At 43.4% G+C, this 19,600-nt stretch overlaps 1 protein-coding gene across 1 annotated transcript in view; it reads right to left on the bottom strand.

The window, feature by feature from the left end:
* The window catches only part of clip2 (CAP-GLY domain containing linker protein 2), a 37,771-nt gene extending 18,430 nt beyond the window's left edge, over positions 1–19,341 (bottom strand). The window contains exons 1-5 of the mRNA XM_037688215.1: positions 19,230–19,341; positions 14,291–14,505; positions 8,307–8,806; positions 2,350–2,474; positions 1,577–1,790 (exon numbers count right to left, since the gene is read on the bottom strand). Coding sequence (XP_037544143.1) covers positions 1,577–1,790; positions 2,350–2,474; positions 8,307–8,806; positions 14,291–14,405 — 954 coding nt within the window. The 5' untranslated portion in view covers positions 14,406–14,505; positions 19,230–19,341. The remainder of the gene's footprint in view (positions 1–1,576; positions 1,791–2,349; positions 2,475–8,306; positions 8,807–14,290; positions 14,506–19,229) is intronic.
* Between the last annotated feature and the right edge of the window lie 259 nt (positions 19,342–19,600).

Genomic DNA, 19,600 nt, shown 5'->3' with positions numbered 1-19,600 from the left:
TAAAGTTATTTTTGTCCCAAAATATAAAAATATCAATAAATGTTGAAATTCACTATTGATTATTTGTTTTAAAATGTCACCCCACTGGTCAGAAAAGCCCCCTCCAACTACCTCAAAATGGCCCATGGGCCACCAGTTGATCATCACAGTTGTAGCAGGTTTCGTGGCTCCGGGCTCTTTTTTTTTTTTTTTTTTAATTTAATGAGTGAAGAGGCAGAAATGGCTCTTTGATCAAAAAGGTTGCAGACCCCCAGAGCTAGGCATTACAACCTGCACCTCCCTCATATTTAAGCAGTAAGGAGTGAAAAAAGCAGCAAGGCATCTTAATTTAATGTAAAGATGAGGCTCCAGGTCAGTTCATTCTTCTGCCAAATTGCACTTTTGCAGCTTTGGTCCATCCATGACTTTCAGGTACAAGAAGGTTGTCTGTCAGGACTTTTTGCAGCCACCTCAGCAGCCGCCCTAATGCTGGTGATTTAACCTCCTGGAGTTTTGTTCTTATTATCGCTGCAGTGGTTTGATCTGGACATTCAGGCCGGTAACACTCCACATATTAAAACTGCAGTTCTATTCAAATCAGACATTAAGCTCATTAAATATTTCATAAGTTTGCATGAAAACACAAGCAGGCGAGGTTGTGCTGCTTCAGCACTGTAGGGAGTTTGTGCGTGAAACACATTTTATGCACCACGAGTGGGCGACAGCAAGTTTGTGCTTGTGCTGCAGGACGGATTGTTCTTAAGCTGTTAGCAAGGATAAAACATGATGATGCAACACGTGGAGGCTGGCACGCTTACTGTCCACACTGCGACTTATAGAAACGCAAAAGGAAAAGCAAATCTGCTCCAGGGTCTGTTGTTGTTCTAACGTCGTAGTTTATTTTGAAAGGATTATAAAGTGGAAACTACAGACACAGGTGAGCTCAGCTTCGCTGTCGGGTTACACGCACCCCGTTCCTCCATGTTGATTTATAAACTGGTGGAGATGAAGGAGCATAAAGATCCACAGCTTGCAGGATTAGCAGCAGCACATGTCTCTGCACCTGAAGCCTGACGCTGCAAGACTTGGGGTGAGTAAAAGCGCCAGCTGTGTGAACGTTTTTTTTTTTTTTTAAGTGAAAACGTGGAACAGGCAAAGACTTTAAATCATAAAGCAGCTGCTGAGATTAGAGCTTATTAAGATGTTTTTTATACTTTTAAACATTTTGTTTTGCTGAATTTGCCACAAATTCAAAGAGTGTTTGGGCTAAACTGCCCGTTCCTAGTACGTGCATGCAGGGTGACGGGCAGTAGTTTTTTACTTTACTGATATGGAACAACCGTTTTGCACAGAACGGGGTAAGATTTGGCAGAAGCACGAACTGATCAGCACCGATAAAGATGCTGAACGTTGTTGGGTTCCTCTTTCAACCTTATTCCAACAACAGAACTGGCCTCGCAGACACGAGAGGAGCGATCTGCTCGTCTAACTCTCTGCAAGAGAGCGAACGAGCACAGAATCAAACGGTTCCGTCGAACTGCTCGTCGCTCTCCGTCTGGACGGCCGTTCTGCTCTCAGGCTCAAGCAGACAGCTTACCAGTCCAGCTCGGCTCGGGCGTCCACCCACAGAGGAGGCCACCGAGCTGACTGAACTGATGGAGGAGCTGCTGGGGCTGTGGGCCAGGGACGAGACCCCCATGGCCACCCGCTTGCTCTTCTTGGCCTTGGCCGGGCTGGTGGAGGGAAAGCCGATTCGGATCACCTTGTGGATGGGGGCGAACAGGCCGAACTTCGGAAGACACTGAAAATATCTGCAGGAGGAGACGTTTGGAGACACAAACACGTTCATCAAGCACTTGTAACGTTTCTCAGCTGGATGTGAAGGCATCTTGTTTGCAAATAAAGTTCTGAACCAATAGGTGAAAAGCAAGACAAGCTCAGTGCTTATAAATCCTATATTCACCTAGACTTTGGTTTGGTGGTAGCGGAGACTGATCCGCAGCACATTCTGAGCTATAACAAGTTTTTAATCTTTAAAAAGAAACCATTAATCCAAAATATAAACGTCACATTTTATCAGGTGTGTCCGCTTTTAAAATGACTAGAGCAGCAGGATGGGCTTAAACAAATGTTTCAATAGGTTGTAAAAATCACAAGAGGAACTAATATGAGAGGAAACACATGCCAAACAAATGGTCCGGAGCAGATCTGGGGTCAGTCGGTGTCATTTCAAGGACCATTTGGGGCGAGAACAAACAGTTGAACAGACGGATCGACATCCTTCCTCTCACTTTCCTTTAAGGGGAAAGAGGGAAGTTGTTGCAGGAGCAGGGAGCATGCACGGAGTGTGTATCGCCTGTGAGCACGTACCTCGTACCGGCGACTGCACCGTCATTCTTCCCCAGGGGCTCGTCGAGCTCGACCCCACACCATTCACCCTTAGCAAAGTCCGTTTCCCCCATGTAACGGATAACTCCCATCTTAGAGCCTCCCACCTGAAAAAAACAAACAATCAGGTTTTTCATCACTCATCTTTACATCCATCTATCCTCTCCTGCTCGTCTGTAGTCCAGACGTGGAGGTAACAAGTCCAGCAGAACCCCAGACCTCCTGCTCCTCCTCGAGGACTCCGTGGTGTTTCCCGGACAGCAAAGATTTACCGTCATCCCTGCACAAAGTTTGAGGTCAGCTCTGGGGTCTCTGCAGTCAGCCACACCAGGAAAACATCCAGAGGCATCCCGAGTACCACCTTAGCCGACTCCTTTGGATGAGGAGGAGCAGCGGCTCCACTCCAGGCTCCCTCTTGATGAGGAGCTCCTCACCTCATCGCTCAGGCCGAGCCCGGTCATCCTACAGAGGAAGCACCAGGATCTACTTCCTTCCATCATGATCCAAATCTTGTGACCACAGGAGAGGGTTGGAACGTAGACGAACCAGTAAATCAAGAGCTTTGACTTGGAGTTTAGCTTCTTCACCAGAAGCACGTCTGTATCTTACGTCAGCTTTAGGACTCGAACGCCACACTGCCTGTTCTTCGAACTGAGAAAGCTCCGCGGATGAGGAGCGAAACGTCTTCTGTTACAAATAAACTTCAGTTGTTTTTGTCTTGAACTTTTTACTTCAAAAAGGAAATAAAAGTTGCAGCATCTGCAGCGTTGATAAAACAAAATGATTTTTTTATTAAAAAAATAAATAAATAAAAAAAAAGGGAAACATCAGAAAATCTTAATAAAAAAGAAAATATTCTATATGTGAAACACCGAGACCTAAGAACTTCAGTCTTTTCATTTTATTTATCCTAAATGTGCATTAAAATTGTACAGTAGTCCCTCGCTACTTCGCGGTTCAACTTTTGCGGACTCGCTCTTTCGTGGTTTTTCAAAATAAGATTGAACATGACACACAATTAGGTGATTGATGGATGAGCCGTACGGGCGGCATGGATTGTTTATTTAAAATAAATGATTTGAAATGATTTGGCACCTGCTGCACCTGTGTGCAGCCCACAGGTTCAGGGAGAAGCTCCCTCCTGCAGCGTGTCATGATCTCCGCTCTCTGCCACGCCCACTTCTCCGCTACAAGCACACTCACCACCTGCGTCCCTCCCCATTTCCCTCCATCTGTGTAAATAAACAATTACAATTTTAATATTGTAATAGTTTAAATATGGTTTATTTTAAAATGATTAAACGCCACCAGAACAGAGCCTTTAGTCCCCGTCAGCGAACGGCCAGGCCACCTGCTGCAGCAGGTTAGCACCTGCACTGTGCTTTTACTTGTTTGTTTGTTTATTTATTTATTTGTTGTGCTCTGTGCTTCTTAAGCACTGCCCAGTGTCTGCAGATTGTCTGATGCCTCATGCCTGAAGTAATTCAGCGTTTTAGTCCCGACCCACATCCTGACCCCTTTGCCTCCGAGACGGATTCTTCTGCCCATCAGATATCTGGACCTCGACGTCTGCTCTGCCCTGAGACCACCAGTTCCAGCTAAAACCCTCGGATAAGTTTTGCTTTACCTGCTTCTGTGTGAATGACCCACGCCTGTACTTTTGACCACGAACGCACCGTGGACTCTCGGGAGTTCAGCTCTCAGAACCAAGTTCCACATTCTGAGTGTTTGTTGGACTTTCGCTCACATATCATGTGATTCGTCCAAAACCTCCTCTCCCTCCGACGTCATCACAGCTTCGCCTTTCTACAGAGCGACAGCTGACGTTCTCCTCCGTTTCATCGTGAGGAGAAAGTCAGCTGTCAGGCTGCAGCGCTGCTTCTGCACACTCCGAGCAGGATGACTCTCAGCTACTACCACATCAAATTTCAGCTCCATTTCTGTAGAATCGACTAAGTTAAAGTCATTTTAGTGTTTGATTAGCTGTGGAGGCCATCTTGAATCGGGTTCATTACTTTCTGAGAGTTTAATTAAAATCTGTAGTGATTCATGAGATATATTTACATTTTGTATTATATGGATTCTTTCATTCAACCTTTATTTAGACAGGTTAATCCCATTGAGCCTCGAGGACTCATTTACAAGAGACCTGATTTCTTAGAGTGATGACAGTGAATAACAACGACAACAATACAGTCATAAAATAGGCATATAAATTTAAGTTTCTCTCTTTTTTTTTACAAATCAAAACAAACAAACAAAAAAAGCAACCAAGAAGACAATCAATAGGAGCAAAAAACAGCTAGATTATAAGGCGATTTAGAATGTCTGCATTGCATGTATATATACATATAAGAGCTAATATAAGAGCTAATATAAGAGCTATAAGAGCTAATATAATACATATATATATATATATATATATATATATATTGGTAAGAGACAAAAACAAAGACGAGCAAAGCCATTGCCATCCACCGTCATCTTTCAGTGTTTCTATAAAGAGCAAAACAAACAAAAACAAGCCAACACGTCAGAGCAAGTCTTTAAGAAGCTGCTATAATTAAAGTGAATCTCTCTCATTTCATCAATACTGACAATTCCCACTTATTAACATTTAAGAGAGACAAAAATTCCCCATACGTCCATTTCTTGCAAGCGTCTCAACATTGCATGATAAAATTAATTTTAATATTGGAGCCCGACTGATATACTTTATCAGTAGAGACGATGTTTTAGGCCGATATGGGCGTTTGGGAACGTATCATATCGATAATAATGGCCCATTATGCACCGATATAAACACTGGGAACAAACTGTGTCCTTACTTGCAAATGGTGTAATTGTACAATGTATCCAGCAGAGAGCGCATGCAGACTACGTTCAAATCATGGCCGTTCACTTTAAGTTTCACTTTCAGCACAGCCGAAGCAGCGAGCAATACTGCGTAGCATATTAACTGAACAGAGCATGGCAAGATTATTTCAACTAATCTGTAAAATAAAAAGAATAAACAATAATAAATTATCTTCAATCCCCCAACCTGCTTGTCATTAGCTACGTGCCTCTCAAGTTAGCAAGCTAACGTTTAGATAACCTAGCATAGGCTATTTATTTGTAAAACTTTTATCCAGAACAATTTAACGTAGAGGCAAAATAGATCGGTGTTAGTAACCTGATGCATGCTCAATAATCCAGGTAGAAAAATCCAGCAAAGTTAAGGCAGGTCCTCTGGACGGATTAAAAAAAAAAACGTTGAAATGTTTCGTCTTTTATCCAAAAGACTTCCGTCAGTCTTTACTAACACTTAACGTTGTCAGATTTCGTTATAGTGTTCGTAACGTTAGCTTTGTCGTCCTCAAAGCTCCTCATTGTCCGCTTCTCTCCAAAGAAAAATAAACACGGCTGTGGTCAATATTAATTAGACCGTCACCATATGCGATTGACTATTGAAACAATGATGCTTTGTTTAATTCATGTTTTTGTAACACACTTGATAACTTCATGGTGAATAGTGGAGGATAGAAGATGTGCATGCACGTTAGGAAGACTGTTTCAAGACTTCAAGTGTTCAACAGGTTTAAAAGTAGCAGTTTACTTAGATTCTTTGGGGTGGACGAAGCTCAAAAACAACCCCAAAATATCGGTACCAGCGATAGCCATAATTTCCATACTGGTCGAGCTCTAGTTAATATGAAACTAAATTTAAGAAGAAACAAAAGAATTGTGTCAGATACTTTATTTGTATTTGTCCAGCTAATATTGGACATTGAAACTCGCATGTCCATCTGTGAAACCACCGAGACCAAAAGAGACGCCTGGACCCAGACCAGAGACGGCTGCTGTCGCAACGACTCGGTGTTAAACCATGACGAGGGCTTCGCCGGTCAGCACAGAGAGAATCCCCGCACACAGAAACACTCCAAGAGCAATTTTTTTTTTTAAATTAAACTCAGGATAGTTAATTTCTCCAAGTCAACAAAAGTGAGAGACAGAGAGACAGATCCGTCCTCGTCAGCGTGTCTCTCTCCTGCACCGATCAAATAACTCAACACCAGGTGACGGAAGAACCTCCTCACTTTGTGTTCACCGTGTGTAATCTGACTTTGTGCTAATTTCACACAAAAAATTTAAAGCAGCGTTTCAGAGGAGGCTGAAACGAGCGGATGGCGGCGCATCCGAGCCACCGCAGCCAGATAGATTACACTGGAGGGGCTTAGAGGAAAGATGGATTCACTGATCAATGCGTCAGCAGCGCTGCGCTCTCTTTCTTAAGTGCTGGAAGTAATCCGGAGTGATTTATAATATTGACCAGCGTGGCAGGCTGCTGGGTCTCAAGCGTGGTTTGATGTACCTATCCCCGGCGGTGCCCATCAGTAAATGGACAGCACCGTGACCCGGGGTCAACGTATCCGAGCAGGAAACACTATAAACACCAACAGGAGGCCATGAGGTAATGAGCAAGAAGCACCGTCAGGGTCAAAGATTTCAGCAGCTGTTGGGCAACGGGTTTACTGATCAAAAGGTACAGAAAGAGATTAAATTAAAGCTGGAACAACCAGATTTTTATGGATAGGGAAATAATCTACGTGTAAGTTTAGTAGCACACTCTGTCAGATTATTAGATGTAAAGAAACACCATTCTTCTATCTCTGATGTGTGGAGCTACAAAATCTGTACCCGACTGTGGAGATTAATTAATCTCAAAAGTTGCACAAGCCTGAGTCACAAATGCATAAAGTTTTCCAAATGGCACAAATAGGAATATTCTGTGCATTGCATGTGCAGAAATCACCTGCTGCACACGGAGCAACTTGCCAGTGAATGTGACTTGTGAGACTCACCACTCCAGATTCACAAAGGTGATGCTGCGTTCAAGGCTGGTGAAAAGATGGGACATCTGAGCTTTCACAGATTTACTGGGTTATTGGGAAAAGACACATTTCTAACTTGGCATAATCGCTCCTATACTTAAACACATATGCTTACACTGACGTTACTGGATTAAAACTGTTAGTAAAAAAAAAATGTCTTGACTGGAGCTAAGCTAACGGCTAAGCTAACGGCTAAGCTAACTGCTGCTAAAATATCCCATCACTAATCAGTTGTGACACCAGGGGTTGAGGCTCAGCTCCTCTAACAAACATTTATGTCTACGCTCTGCGTTTTCTTCCTTCCAGTAATCTGTTGTCTGCAGGTTTGGGATTACGACAGGCAGAGCTGAGAGTCACGGCTGATTCACCGCCGGATGCAGTGAGCAGCTTCAGCGCAAATGGCAAAGACGCTCCGTTATAAAAATAGTGACAACATAAACTACGGCGTTGTAAACAAGTGACAAAGTGTAAAAAAAAAATCTAATACATCTAAACTGTTGGGAACATTTCCTGTTTGAGCTGGTGCTGTTTCAGTCTGATTAGCCGTTAGCTTCCTCCATGAAAATTTCTCTCTGGTTCTTCAAACTGAGATGACGCTGCGGTTTGTTGCAGGTAGGATACTTATTATTCAAATGCCTGATGTACATCGAGTACATCCTCCGTTGTGGTGAACAACAACTAGAAGAAATTGCGAATTTAGGAACTTAAGTCTGCTCATTCTTAATGAAGAGGTTTGTCCATCAATACGCTTTTCCTTCCCTGACGGACAAATTCCAAGACGCTTTAAAAAAAACAAACATTATTTTCCTTCATGAACTGGTCAGAGCCCAGATCTTGGAACTATTCAGAACCTTTAAGATGTTCTAACAGAACTCAGCAGTCCGACTCTTCTACTGTTGATGTTAATCAGTTTAAATCAAGTTGTGCCAAAACAAAAAAAAAAAAAAAAAAAAAATGGACCAGGATTGATACGATTCTTTAATTGTGTCAAAGTTCTTAACTTCTCCCGTCAGGAATAAAATCAAATAAAGTATAAGAAGCTTTTGAGAAGACACGACGACTCACCAGAACTCGATCTCCCACTCGCAGGTCTTTATCGCCACCTTTTTTAACCGACCCGCTGTCGGACATGTTGGACCCCGACTCGTTTCCCGTTTTCACGGCGCTGTTGAGGAGCCCCTCTCTGAGCGGCACCACCACCCTCTGGCCAGCGGGGGCGCCGCTTCCTCCCTGCTGGCTCTGATTCTGGGCCGAGTCGGTGGAGTGGCTGTCGCTCCCCTCCGCCACTGGCTGCCGGGTGAGCTTTGAGGGTCTTGTGAAAATGCCCTGGAGGGGCTGGCACTCAAAGTAGCGCACGCCACCCACCGACCCGTCATTCTTGCCAACTAGGTCATTCAGAATGACGCCTGCCCACTGGCCGGGGGCGAACTGGGTCTCCCCGAGGTAGGCGATGAATCCAGGTTTGACGCCGTTGACCCAGACTTGTTCACCAACAGTGTAGTCCCCTAAAACCTCGTCGCCCTCCTCAGAGACTTTAGAAGCTGTGATGGGCTTGAGTGGCGCACCTAGAAATAAAAAAAGATTAATTCGGTGTTAAAGAGCAGCTCTAGTGTTAAAAACATAAAACAAATCAAGGACACCACATCAGAATATGTTTAAATTAAATCAAAGCTCGTCGTTTTTCTAATCAAGCATGTTTTAAACCTTTGTTTTTGAAGCATTCCCACATTTTGACGTTTCCATCACCTCCCCCCATTTAACTGTCATGGCTACAGAGAAAAGATGTCTGTGTGGCAACACTCGGCGTGCACTGCAGCTCGTGCAAGATTACACGATACTCTAATTCTTTCTGAAAACTGGGTCAGAGCGATGGTATCTGTGACGTGCCGGTGATTAACCCTGCCATGCCGCCTCAGATATTGCCTGTTTGACACTTAAATGAGCTGCATCCCAGTTCTTTTCTCCACAGCCGTCTGTAAGGGAGCCATTATAGGCGGTCTGGTGCACGGCAGTGCCAGTACGGTGTGCGTGCATGAATGGTTGGTGCCGCTGCCGTCTCCTTATCACCCCAAGAGGAAGCTTGGGTCTCAGTTTGTTGTGTTTTGTTGTGTAGTTTGTGTCCTGCTTGCTTCCATATGTTGTTCTGTGAGACCAGTGGCGTCAGAAGCATTTGTAATATGAGCGGGACACACTGGTGTGTGTGTTTGTGTGTGTGTGTGTGTGTGGAGTCGGGGGGAGGGGTCTGGGGGTCCTCCCTCAGAAATGTTTGAATAGATGTCATTTCCTGCATTCTGGTTTATTTTAACAGGTTGTTAAACATAAGTAACACTTGATTCAATAACTATTTCAGAGAGCAACAAGAAGTAGTCTGACCAACAGCTCCCCTTGTTTGAATAGAGCACGCTCCACTTCTCTCACGCATGCTAACCTCCCACACACCAGCCAACAACTGCACTGCTGGCACTAACGTAGCGCTACGCTAGGCACAACACAGAGACGTCTCTACGTATGTGTCTGTGGAGGCGTCTCTCCCTCATCACCCCGTGAGAATCCTGCCAAGGCAGATGGCCAACGGGAAACACTGCATGCGTGTGGAGTTGTTGTAGGTAACCAGCAAAACCCGAAGTGGATTTATAGTGGTTTGAGTATTCTCCCATTGTTTCCCCTACCATTATACAAGCGGGGTTATCTAGGGGAAACACCGTCTCTATGAATCAAGTGGAATGGATTTGTTCACGAACAAATAGAAACCGCGCGAGGTGAACTAATATTTTATGGTAAAGGTTGAGGGGGTCAGAATTAATCTTTTTAAATGTTGGGGGGAACACGTCCTCTTCACATTTAATTGTTGCGACGCCTATGTGTGAGACATATAAGGCAGGGTGTGGGTTTAATAGGGGGTGAAGCTGAGGAGTGGGTGGCATGGTGGAGAAGTGGATAGCATTGTCGCCTCGTGGAGAAACAAACGCCAGTTTGAATCTCAGTTGGGGTCTTTTCTAGACGGTTGTCTCCAGGTACTCCAGGCGCTACTGTCGTCACAAATAAATAATGCAGTAAATGACTTAAAACATCTGCATTTCAACAGATGTTCCCATCTGCGCATCCTTTAAATGACTTGAAGCATGCGATCGGTTATAAACCGTTTTAATTTGTTGGTTTTTTTTCTAAGCAGGATGCACAAACGATACGATCAGGAGCAGAAAGGCCCCGTGGCGTTTAAAAACCTGAGCAGACCCTGTGATGTGGGTTTCTGAGGCGACAGAGCAGCGAGGGCGAACGGCTCCTTGGCAGAGGGAACTTACTTTCACCATTGTGCACGGCCTCCTCCCACCACCATCTGAATCCCACCATTCATCAGCTGGGCACAATGAATCCTCCACAGCTTCCTCATGCCGCCCCTCCTCTTCCTCGTCCTCCCAATTATCCCCCCATCTCTTTCAGTTTTGGTCACAGACCTCTTTAACTTTAATTTATGATCACTTTCAATGATCACCTTCATTCTGGGCCACGTTGGGTTCAGTTGTTTTCTTCAGCAGAGGTCGTGGCAGCTGTGGACGGCCGAGCAGTGACAGATGGAGGGATGGAGGGTGCGGGGCGGTTGAGGCGGAACGTTTCTGACGTCGGATCGTTTTAAGGCTTGTAAACGAACAGTGCTGAAGCCCCCGACTGAGCAACATTTAAATGGACACATCTGTAAACACACTTAAAAAGCTTCACGGTAATCTTTCTGATGTGTGAGAAAATGACTGCGAGGTTAAAAATGAATTCAGAGCCACAATCAAATATCAGTGTTTGAAATCTTTTCGAGGAAGCACAGACTTTGTTAGATGTTTTATTTAGCCTCGCGCTGCAGGAGGTTGTTGCTTCACATGGGCTCACATGGCTCCTCGCCCCGTCTAACGGAGAGTTTAAAGAACTTACTTGGCATTTCATTAAACGGTTTTGTTTTGGAGGAACATACGAAGCGTGTGCCTAAAACGGTTCTCCTCTCTCATGCTAGCTCTGCCACGTCTCCATTTTCCTGCAGGAAACAGCTGAACTTTACGCCTTTAAAGAGACCGAGCTGAGACCTCTGAGTTTCCAGGGTCTCCGTAGAGGTGGCACAGCTCTGTTCCACATCTAGAGCAGCGAGAGGACGAGAGCTTCCTTCTGTTCCCTCAGGAGGCTGAGCCACTTCTTCAAATTTAGACAAATAAACTCGGCCAACTTCCGGCACGGTGGCCCCTCTCACTGCTGCAGCAGCTAAAACCGACAAACAGGAAGTTTGGATTCAAACCACGGAGAGACCGACCTGCTGCAGGAAACAAATCCCTTCTTGTGTTTTTGCTCAAAGTCTGGTCAGATGAGGAGTTCATCTGCGTCTCTATGCATCTTAAATTCTGTGCCAGTCCAGTTTTTATTAACTGGTTTGGAGTCTGAGCTGTCAAAACTATTTTTTAATGTATTTTTCTGTTTTATTAGCGGCTGGTTTGATTCTACCCCCTCCTCAGTCAACCTGTTGTTAGTCATCAGCCCCGGTCCTTTTCAGTCCCTCGGCTCACCTCACTCGTCAGTCCAGCGTTGTGGTGCTTTGTGTTGCGTCCGCTTCTCCACCGTGTTCTCCTGTTTATGTACCGTATTTTTTTGGCCTTTAAGGCGCACCAGATTGTAAGGCTCACTATCCATTTTTGAGAACATTCAAATAATTTTAAGTACGCCTTATAGTCTGAAAAATACGGTACTTTTTTCCCCAACAGCCTTTGCTTTTAATCAGATAAACTGGGCAGACTGGTTTGTCCTCACCCATCACTGGGACTTTATAAAGAAATCTTTGTGCGTTATTTCAAACATAAGTTGTCTGTTGTTGTACACGTGTTCCCTCTGGTCCAGCCGTCTTCAGTCTCCTCATCAGTCCCTCAAACGTCTACCATCTGCAGTCATTGTGGTTCCACAACCGGTTCTCCTCCGTTTGTTCGTTCCCTTTGGTTTAGTGGCTGCGCCAGCGTTTTTGTTCCGAATATTAATATTATTAAATGTTTGTTTTTTTCTCGAGTCCTCATAAAAGTCCGCGTCACTGAGTGTTTACCAGCAAATCTTGACACAAGTAGTGAATGTGAAGCGTTTTCATCATGTTTAAAGTGAATTAGACGTTGATCTGCCGTCAGTGTGATGGACCAGATCGTTGCCAAACAATTAATCACTAAGAAACAGCAACAGAGGGAATTTAAAGCAGCACTGAATCCATCATTAATGCTCATCGTCTTTGGGCGGAAACCAGGATGGGGATGAATTTACGGGATATTTTGCTGAATCAAGCGGCCACCTACAGTAACAGCTGACGAGCCCGGGGCAACGGGCTTCAGTCCTGAATGCAACATTAAAGATCAGCTTTCAGAGCCGCTCACGGGCGTTTTCAGGATGAATCCAGGCTCACTCGGAGCGCTTGTGGCCTCCACACAAAGAAAGACACAAAAATGACCTCCAGCCCAAACAACAAACTTGGAGGATGACTGAAAGAGTTGTTTATTCTCTTTCAAAATGCTTTCAAGCGGCTCTAATAAAGAATGTGGCTCGCTAACAGCATTCCTGTTCAGCTGACAGCTTTTATTGTTTTCGGTTTGGCCATTCCTCGGAGGCAGAGGAAGTTCTTTTTGTACCTCAACTTGGAAAAGGATGGAAACAATTCACAAGTGAAACTGTCCAACAACAGTAATATTTAAACAAAGACACCATGTGCATAATATTACACAACACTGCTTGCAGTGCTGTAAAGTTGTTCAATCATAAACGCTGTGACTTCCTGTTTGAATGAAATTCCACAATCGGCACGGTCTCTGATAAAACGCCTCCTGTTCATGCCGATACTAAGGAGGTATCAGCCGAAGGAGGGCGGTAATTCACGTGTTCGGCTCACTTCGGCTGAGCGTAAAGCTGTAATTTAGCACAAGCCCAGCTACGCGCGTGTGACGAGAACGGAGCTGCTGTCTGAGCTCGAACTGAAGAACAAAGCCAGCGTGGTGGAATTGAAGGTTTGGAAGCAGCTGGGATTACGTCGTGTGAACACAGAGGTTGTAATTTTGTGCAGCAGAGTGTTAGTGAATGATTTATTCAGCTGTCTGTTCAGCAACATCCTTTATGCACAACGCTTCACTCCAGATCCACATTTTAGGGATAAAACTGTAGATATTCCAACTAATCCTGGTTCTGATGGAAATATATGAACCCTCTGTGGCAGTAAGGTGCAGATTATAATCCGCTGGGAAACTTAACATATCACTGAATCAATACATTGAAATTTAGCTCAACGTCTATAGAAATAGTTATTTCTGTTTCCTACGGTAAGCCGACTGTGGCTCGACTTAGGCTGACTTCATAATTGGAACAGTTATAGATTATTCTCTTAAAGTTTCATTAACATCCATCGAGTGGTTCATAAGAAATTTTGCTAACAGACAAATAGCATTCCCTCCAATTGTTAATGGTGAACAGTTAGCGATTACGGTACAAGTTGTAAATGATTCTAAGCTACAGATTTTAGCTCCCCAATTCTAAAATTGACTTATTTGTGTTTGCCACGGGTAACTAACTGCGGCAGCCATTTTGGATCAAGTTCATGTACATCCAGTGACGACTTCCTGACTTTCATTAAAATGTGTCCACTTGTTGATGAAATGTTTTGATGGGCAAACAAACAAAAACGCAGGCATTTACATGATCGCCTGCCTTTCCTGGTGGTGGGCGGTGACAGCTTCACTCAGCATTCAGTAAAAGAATCAACAATAAAAGAATCAATAACCAAGAATAGAAAAATCAAGCGTGAAATCAGGATTTTCCATCAAGATAAGCTAAATAAATAACAGCAGCTAAATAACTTGACACCAAATGCAACGTGTCTCTTTGTGAGTTCGTGGGATGAGACGCTGAAGTCGTTGAAACGTTTAAGCGCGTCTGTGGACTGAACGTGACCAGCTGTGCTCCGCTGAGTCACAAACACAAACAAACGATCGGAGCCACTTCCGCTGATGAGAAGAAAGAAGCGGGCAGTCCTGAGCAGGAAGTGACTAACTTACCGTCTTTAGGGGCGACGGGGCTGGACGTTCCTCCCACTGAGGTTCTTCCCACTGGGCTGGAATGTTTGGCCCCACGGCCCGGGATTTTCAGCCCGCTGGACTTCAGCATGTTCATTCTCCCAGAGCAGGAAACAGCCGAAGCGCTCGTCCTGGGTGACGGAGGTGTGGACCAGAGACTAAACGAGAGGGCGAAGGCTGCTGCTTCCCATGTTCGGCTGTAGGACGGAGACACGAGGGACAAGGTGGCTGTGAACACGAGAACGTTTGGACAAACAGCTGGAGAACAAAGCAACTAGAGAAAAGGCATCAACTGCAAAAACACAGACTCGCTGAGAGCTCTGAGACCGCTAAAGAACCTAAAACTGAGTTCTCATATTAAAGCTGTCAAACGCGAGCTAAAATCTAACAGAAGCAAAAAGCTAGCTAAAAGTCAAAAGGAGAAAATAGTAAGAGGCTAACTAAAAGTAGCAGAGCAGTAGCTAAAAGCTGTAGGAATACAAAGGCTAATTAAAACCTAAAAGTAGCAAAATATAAAGGTATAAGCAGAAAGGAGTTGGCTAAAAGTAGCAATGGCTAGCTAAAAGCTAAACGTAAAAAAAAGGCTAGCCAGAAACAAAAATAGAAAAAGCTGGCTAAAAGCTAAAAACTAGCTTAAACCTAAAAGTAGCAAAACACTAGTGAAAGTAGCAAATGGTAGCAGTAATTGTAAAAGGCTAGTTAGAAGCAAAAAGCAGAAAGGGTTTGGCTAAAAACAGCTAAAAAAAATTAAAACTAACAAAACTAACTTAAAGCTAAAGATAGCAGAACAATAGCTAAAAGCTGAGTGACAAAAGACTAGCTAAACATAAAAAAAGCTATGAAAGGGCAAGCGAAAGCATCAAGAGGCTAGCTAGAAACTAAAAGTAGCAAAAGGATGTTTAAAGTTAAAAGAAGAAAAAAGCTAGCTAAAAGCTAAAACAAACAAAAGGCTAACAAAGCTATGAGAGGCAGAACAGTAGCTGAAAGTAGCATCAGAAAACAAAAATTTAGCTAATTTTCTCAACTTTCTTTTTAAAGAACAAGCTTTTGAAAAATGATTTAAATGACCTCAATGTATGAGACAAATATCTGTAGATAAAGTTCAATATTTTGAAAATGATAAAAGTGACAAAAATCAAACATTACGGGAGTCGTCTCCTGAATCAGCTAAACGTTTTGATGTACGAGTGGATAAAACAGCAACAAGTTTGGAAAAGTAGACGGCAAAGCTGTACAAAAACCAACAGCCTGACTCAGCTTTCACACAGCAAGGACAAGTCGGGACAGTTGGGGACAGAAGGGACAGCTAAAGATGGCTGGGGACAATTAGGAACAAGTTAAAACATCAACAACTTGTTTTTTTTGTTGCTTCTTCTAGAGGTTGCCATAGTGACTCATCTTCTGCCTCAACATCAAGCCCTCTGCCTCGCCAGCCTCCGTTAATGAATCGTGAACTTTAACGTTTAGGACCATGAAGACCCAAGAGACGCTTCATTTGAAACACAGTTTAAAGTTTATCAAGGAGATAAGTAACGCTCAAACAATGTGGTCCAAAAGAATCACTGTGGTTGAAAAACTTGATCACCTCGGACCCACACCGGGTCTGAAGTCAAACATCAACGTTGGAAACCGCTAACGTCTGGAGCAGACTTCACTTCTGAGCGGGTGGTGGTGGTGGAGAGCTTTACAGTACCAGGAGCAGAATTATGAATTATCATTATGAGCTGAATCTCCATGTTTTTACCAAGTTATTACTTCTGGTAATTACATGTATCTTTGCAACAATTAAGAGTTTTAAAATTAAAAGTCTTATTACCTTAAAGGTTACTTGTTTTGTTTACACCGAGTCAGCGTGCACACTTGTTTTCCTGTCTGTGTGTTTTGCAGCATCAAAAACTTTCAGCTTTTTTTATTTAGCTCATCTTAGCTTTAGGCTGTTCAGCTAATTTTACATTTTAGCTACTACTTTGCTATTATTAACTTTTAGCTATTGTGGCAATTTAACATTTCAGCTACTGGTTGAAAATGTTTAGATTTTAGCAACAATTTTGCTAATATTAGCATTTTGGTACAATTTAGCAAATAGCATTTAGCTATTGTGTTAATTTTAGGTCTTTGTTACTGTTTGCTGGTTTTAGTTTTTGAGTACAGTTTAACCAATCTTAGCTTTTAGCTACAATTTTGCTATTCTTACCGTTTTTGCTATTTTGTTCATTTTTAGGTTTTAGCTGCTGTTTTCTTGGTTTTAGCTTTAAAAACTGTTTAGCTATTGTGCTAATTGTAGGTTTTAGCTGCTGTTTTCTTGGTTTTAGCTTTAAAAACTGTTTAGCTATTGTGCTAATTGTAGGTTTTAGCTACTGTATTGCTGGTTTTTACATTTTAGGTACATTTATGCCAATTCTATTAGCTCCAATGTTGCTAATTTATGTTTTAGCTAAAGTTTAGCTAATTTTGCTTTTACTACTGCTTTGTTGGTTTTAGCATTTAGCTACAAATTTTAGGTTTTAGACGAAGTTTTGGTAGTTTCAGCTTTTAGCTCTAATTTTGCTGTTATATTTAGGTTTAAGCTTGTTTTGTTGGTTACAGCTTTTAGCTACTGTTTTAACTTTGACAATTCAGCTTCAAATCCTTCAGTACTCAAATGCAGTTTTACAGAAAAAAAAGAACCTAGTTGTTTCTTTTTCATAAACTTTTCAGTCTGAACAAAGAGAAATGCAGTGGCGATGTCAAACTCTTTTTGGGGTGCTCAAGTACCCCTTAATATTAACTCAGCACGGCTGAAAAATAAACCATTATAAGAAAACTCAGTTCTCAAACCTTAGATTCATCAAAATATTGAATAAATTTGGAATAAATGCCGACGCTCTTAAATGAGCCAATAAAATCCAGGATGTCAATCAACTCAGGCTCAACTGACCAATCAGCGCCCTCGATTTGTCCCGAACCGAAACCTTCAGGAGCTCCACCCCCTTTTTCCTCCGACAGTAGAAGTACCACATGTTGATCTGTATGAAGGAAACTGCAAATCCTCCATTTTCTGTCATAACTACACTGTATACTTAAATTAGAGGTTAATGCTTAAAGCTAGTTGTGTTTTGTGTTTAGATACATGTTGCAACTTCTGGTTAATTCTTGAAACCTTCATTTATACAGGTTAGTGTCACTGAGCCTCGGGGACTCGTTTACAAGAGAGACCTGTTTTTAACAAAGAACGATGACAACAGTAGACAACAAATACAACAACAGACGATCGTTAAAACAAGTAGATTGTAAAGCGATGTAGAACGCTACAAACTGGAACATGTCTGCATTGGTTTTTGCCATGAACTGGTCTTTGCTTGCCATGATCCTTTAAAAGTCCTATTAGTGACCAAGCTCCTTGTTGACGGCCATGCCACCCTGAACACGCATGATGTCATGCAACCTTTATTTAATCAGGTTAATCCCATTGAGCCTCGGGGACTCATTTACAAGAGAGACCTGATTTTAACAGAGTGATGACAACAGTGGACAGCAAAGACAATAACAGACAATCATAAAGGATGCGTACAAATTGATTATTTTTTCTTCTGTCGTCTATGTCGGGAGCTAACCAGGGTCGGGCCTGCTGGTACTTGGAAGGGAGACAACCTGGGAATACCAGGTGCTGTAAGCTGTTACACTTCTCACAAACCACACCATGGGCTGCGTTGTTCAAGCCAAGAGTCGGTCAGTGTTGCCAGATTGGGCGGTTTTCATTCTGATTTTGCAGGTGAAAATTGCTTTGGGCGGGTGGGGATAAATTGGGCGGATTTGGAGTCAGATCTGCGGTTTTTGAGTTAACCTATTCAACACATTTCCAACAATCGTTCATCATTATTGGTTCATAGCTCCCCTGAAATTTCTCCATCACTGATTGGCTGTCGTCATCTGCCAGGGCGAGAACTCCTGAGGCGGCGCAATAACGACAGGCATCTCGTTGAGCGGGCTGGCCCGTAGCACGGCCGCCATATTGAATGTGGCAGAACCGCTGGTCAACTAATACAAGGAAATGGACCGACCTTCATAAAGCACCGTCATACAAAGTGTTTTATGTTAATGCCCGTCATTCACACACCGATATATTTGGAAAACAAACAGGCACCAAAGACAACATTTGTAACTTTTAAAAGTGATTATTAGAAATGTTTACTCTGAAAATATTTAGGTTAAATGTAACCATCATATGTATTCTTTTGAGTGTTTACACCTACTAATGTGTGCAACACTCTGTGGTGATAAATATAAAAATATTCATAATGAACATTTAATCTGCGTCTATAATAACCAGATCCTGAAATGTGACATTTTGATTTTCTGAATAAAGAGCACCGATTATGATTAATGACATTGATGGACATATTAACACCAATATACCTTTGGCGTTTTGTGTGTTCAAACAGTAAATATAACAATATATTGATTGGGCGGGTTTGTGTGTGATGGGGCGGTTTTTAACAGACTCTTGGGCTGGAAAACCTCGACTCTATCTGGCAACACTGATGTCAGTACTGGGGGCTAAGCACCCCCCAAAGTTCAGCTCCTAGAATCGCCCCTGGAGAGCTGTAAGCATGTCCTCACATCACAACTCGGAGCCTGATGGATTGATTACTCATAAACTGCTGCTGAAGCTGTTTACAGGCTGTTATTGTGAAACAAATGAGCATTTTAGTGTATAAATGAGTGCGCGTGGGTTCAGATCAGGCCTGTGAGCGATGCTGCACCGAGGCCTGGATCATAAACCTCCTAATGGACCCCAGGGCTGGGGGCGATCATGTAACACAACAACGCAGTTTGATCCATTGTTGTCGCTCCTGCGGCAGCGTGGTCTCCACTGCCCTTCACCTTCACCCGAACACAACGCGCCTTGTGATAAAAAATACCTGTAATAGGTGTAACTCACCTTAATGTGCGAGGATGAAACCTGCGAGGGGGGAGTCCGGGAAGGTCTGCGCCCGCGAGGGAGGAGAGAGAGAGGGATTAGCGGCTGCCACTCCCAGGGAGGGATGCAAATATGGATGCTGAGCAGAAACCGAAAGGGAGAGTCAGAGGATGGTGGCGACAAACCGGTGCTGAGTTTTAGCCTGCCGGTTCATTTTCTCCCGGACGGTTAGCTAAAGCGGCTAACGACATGAAAGGTTCCGCCGCCGGGACAACTTTCTTGTGTCGCTCCCTCCGCCGGCCTCTTCGCTCCGGGCTGCACGTTGCCGGTGGGTTTGTTGGGCTAGCAGCAGCTCCGCGCCCCTCTCTGACTCACCGGCCGGAGCGAACAAA

The sequence above is a fragment of the Nematolebias whitei genome, chromosome 14 (genome assembly GCF_014905685.2).
Source record: "Nematolebias whitei isolate Nwh7 chromosome 14, NemWhi1, whole genome shotgun sequence".
NCBI lineage: Eukaryota > Metazoa > Chordata > Actinopteri > Cyprinodontiformes > Rivulidae > Nematolebias > Nematolebias whitei.
Note: the sequence above shows the minus strand (reverse complement) of the source record. Positions and strands in the feature narration are given on the sequence as shown.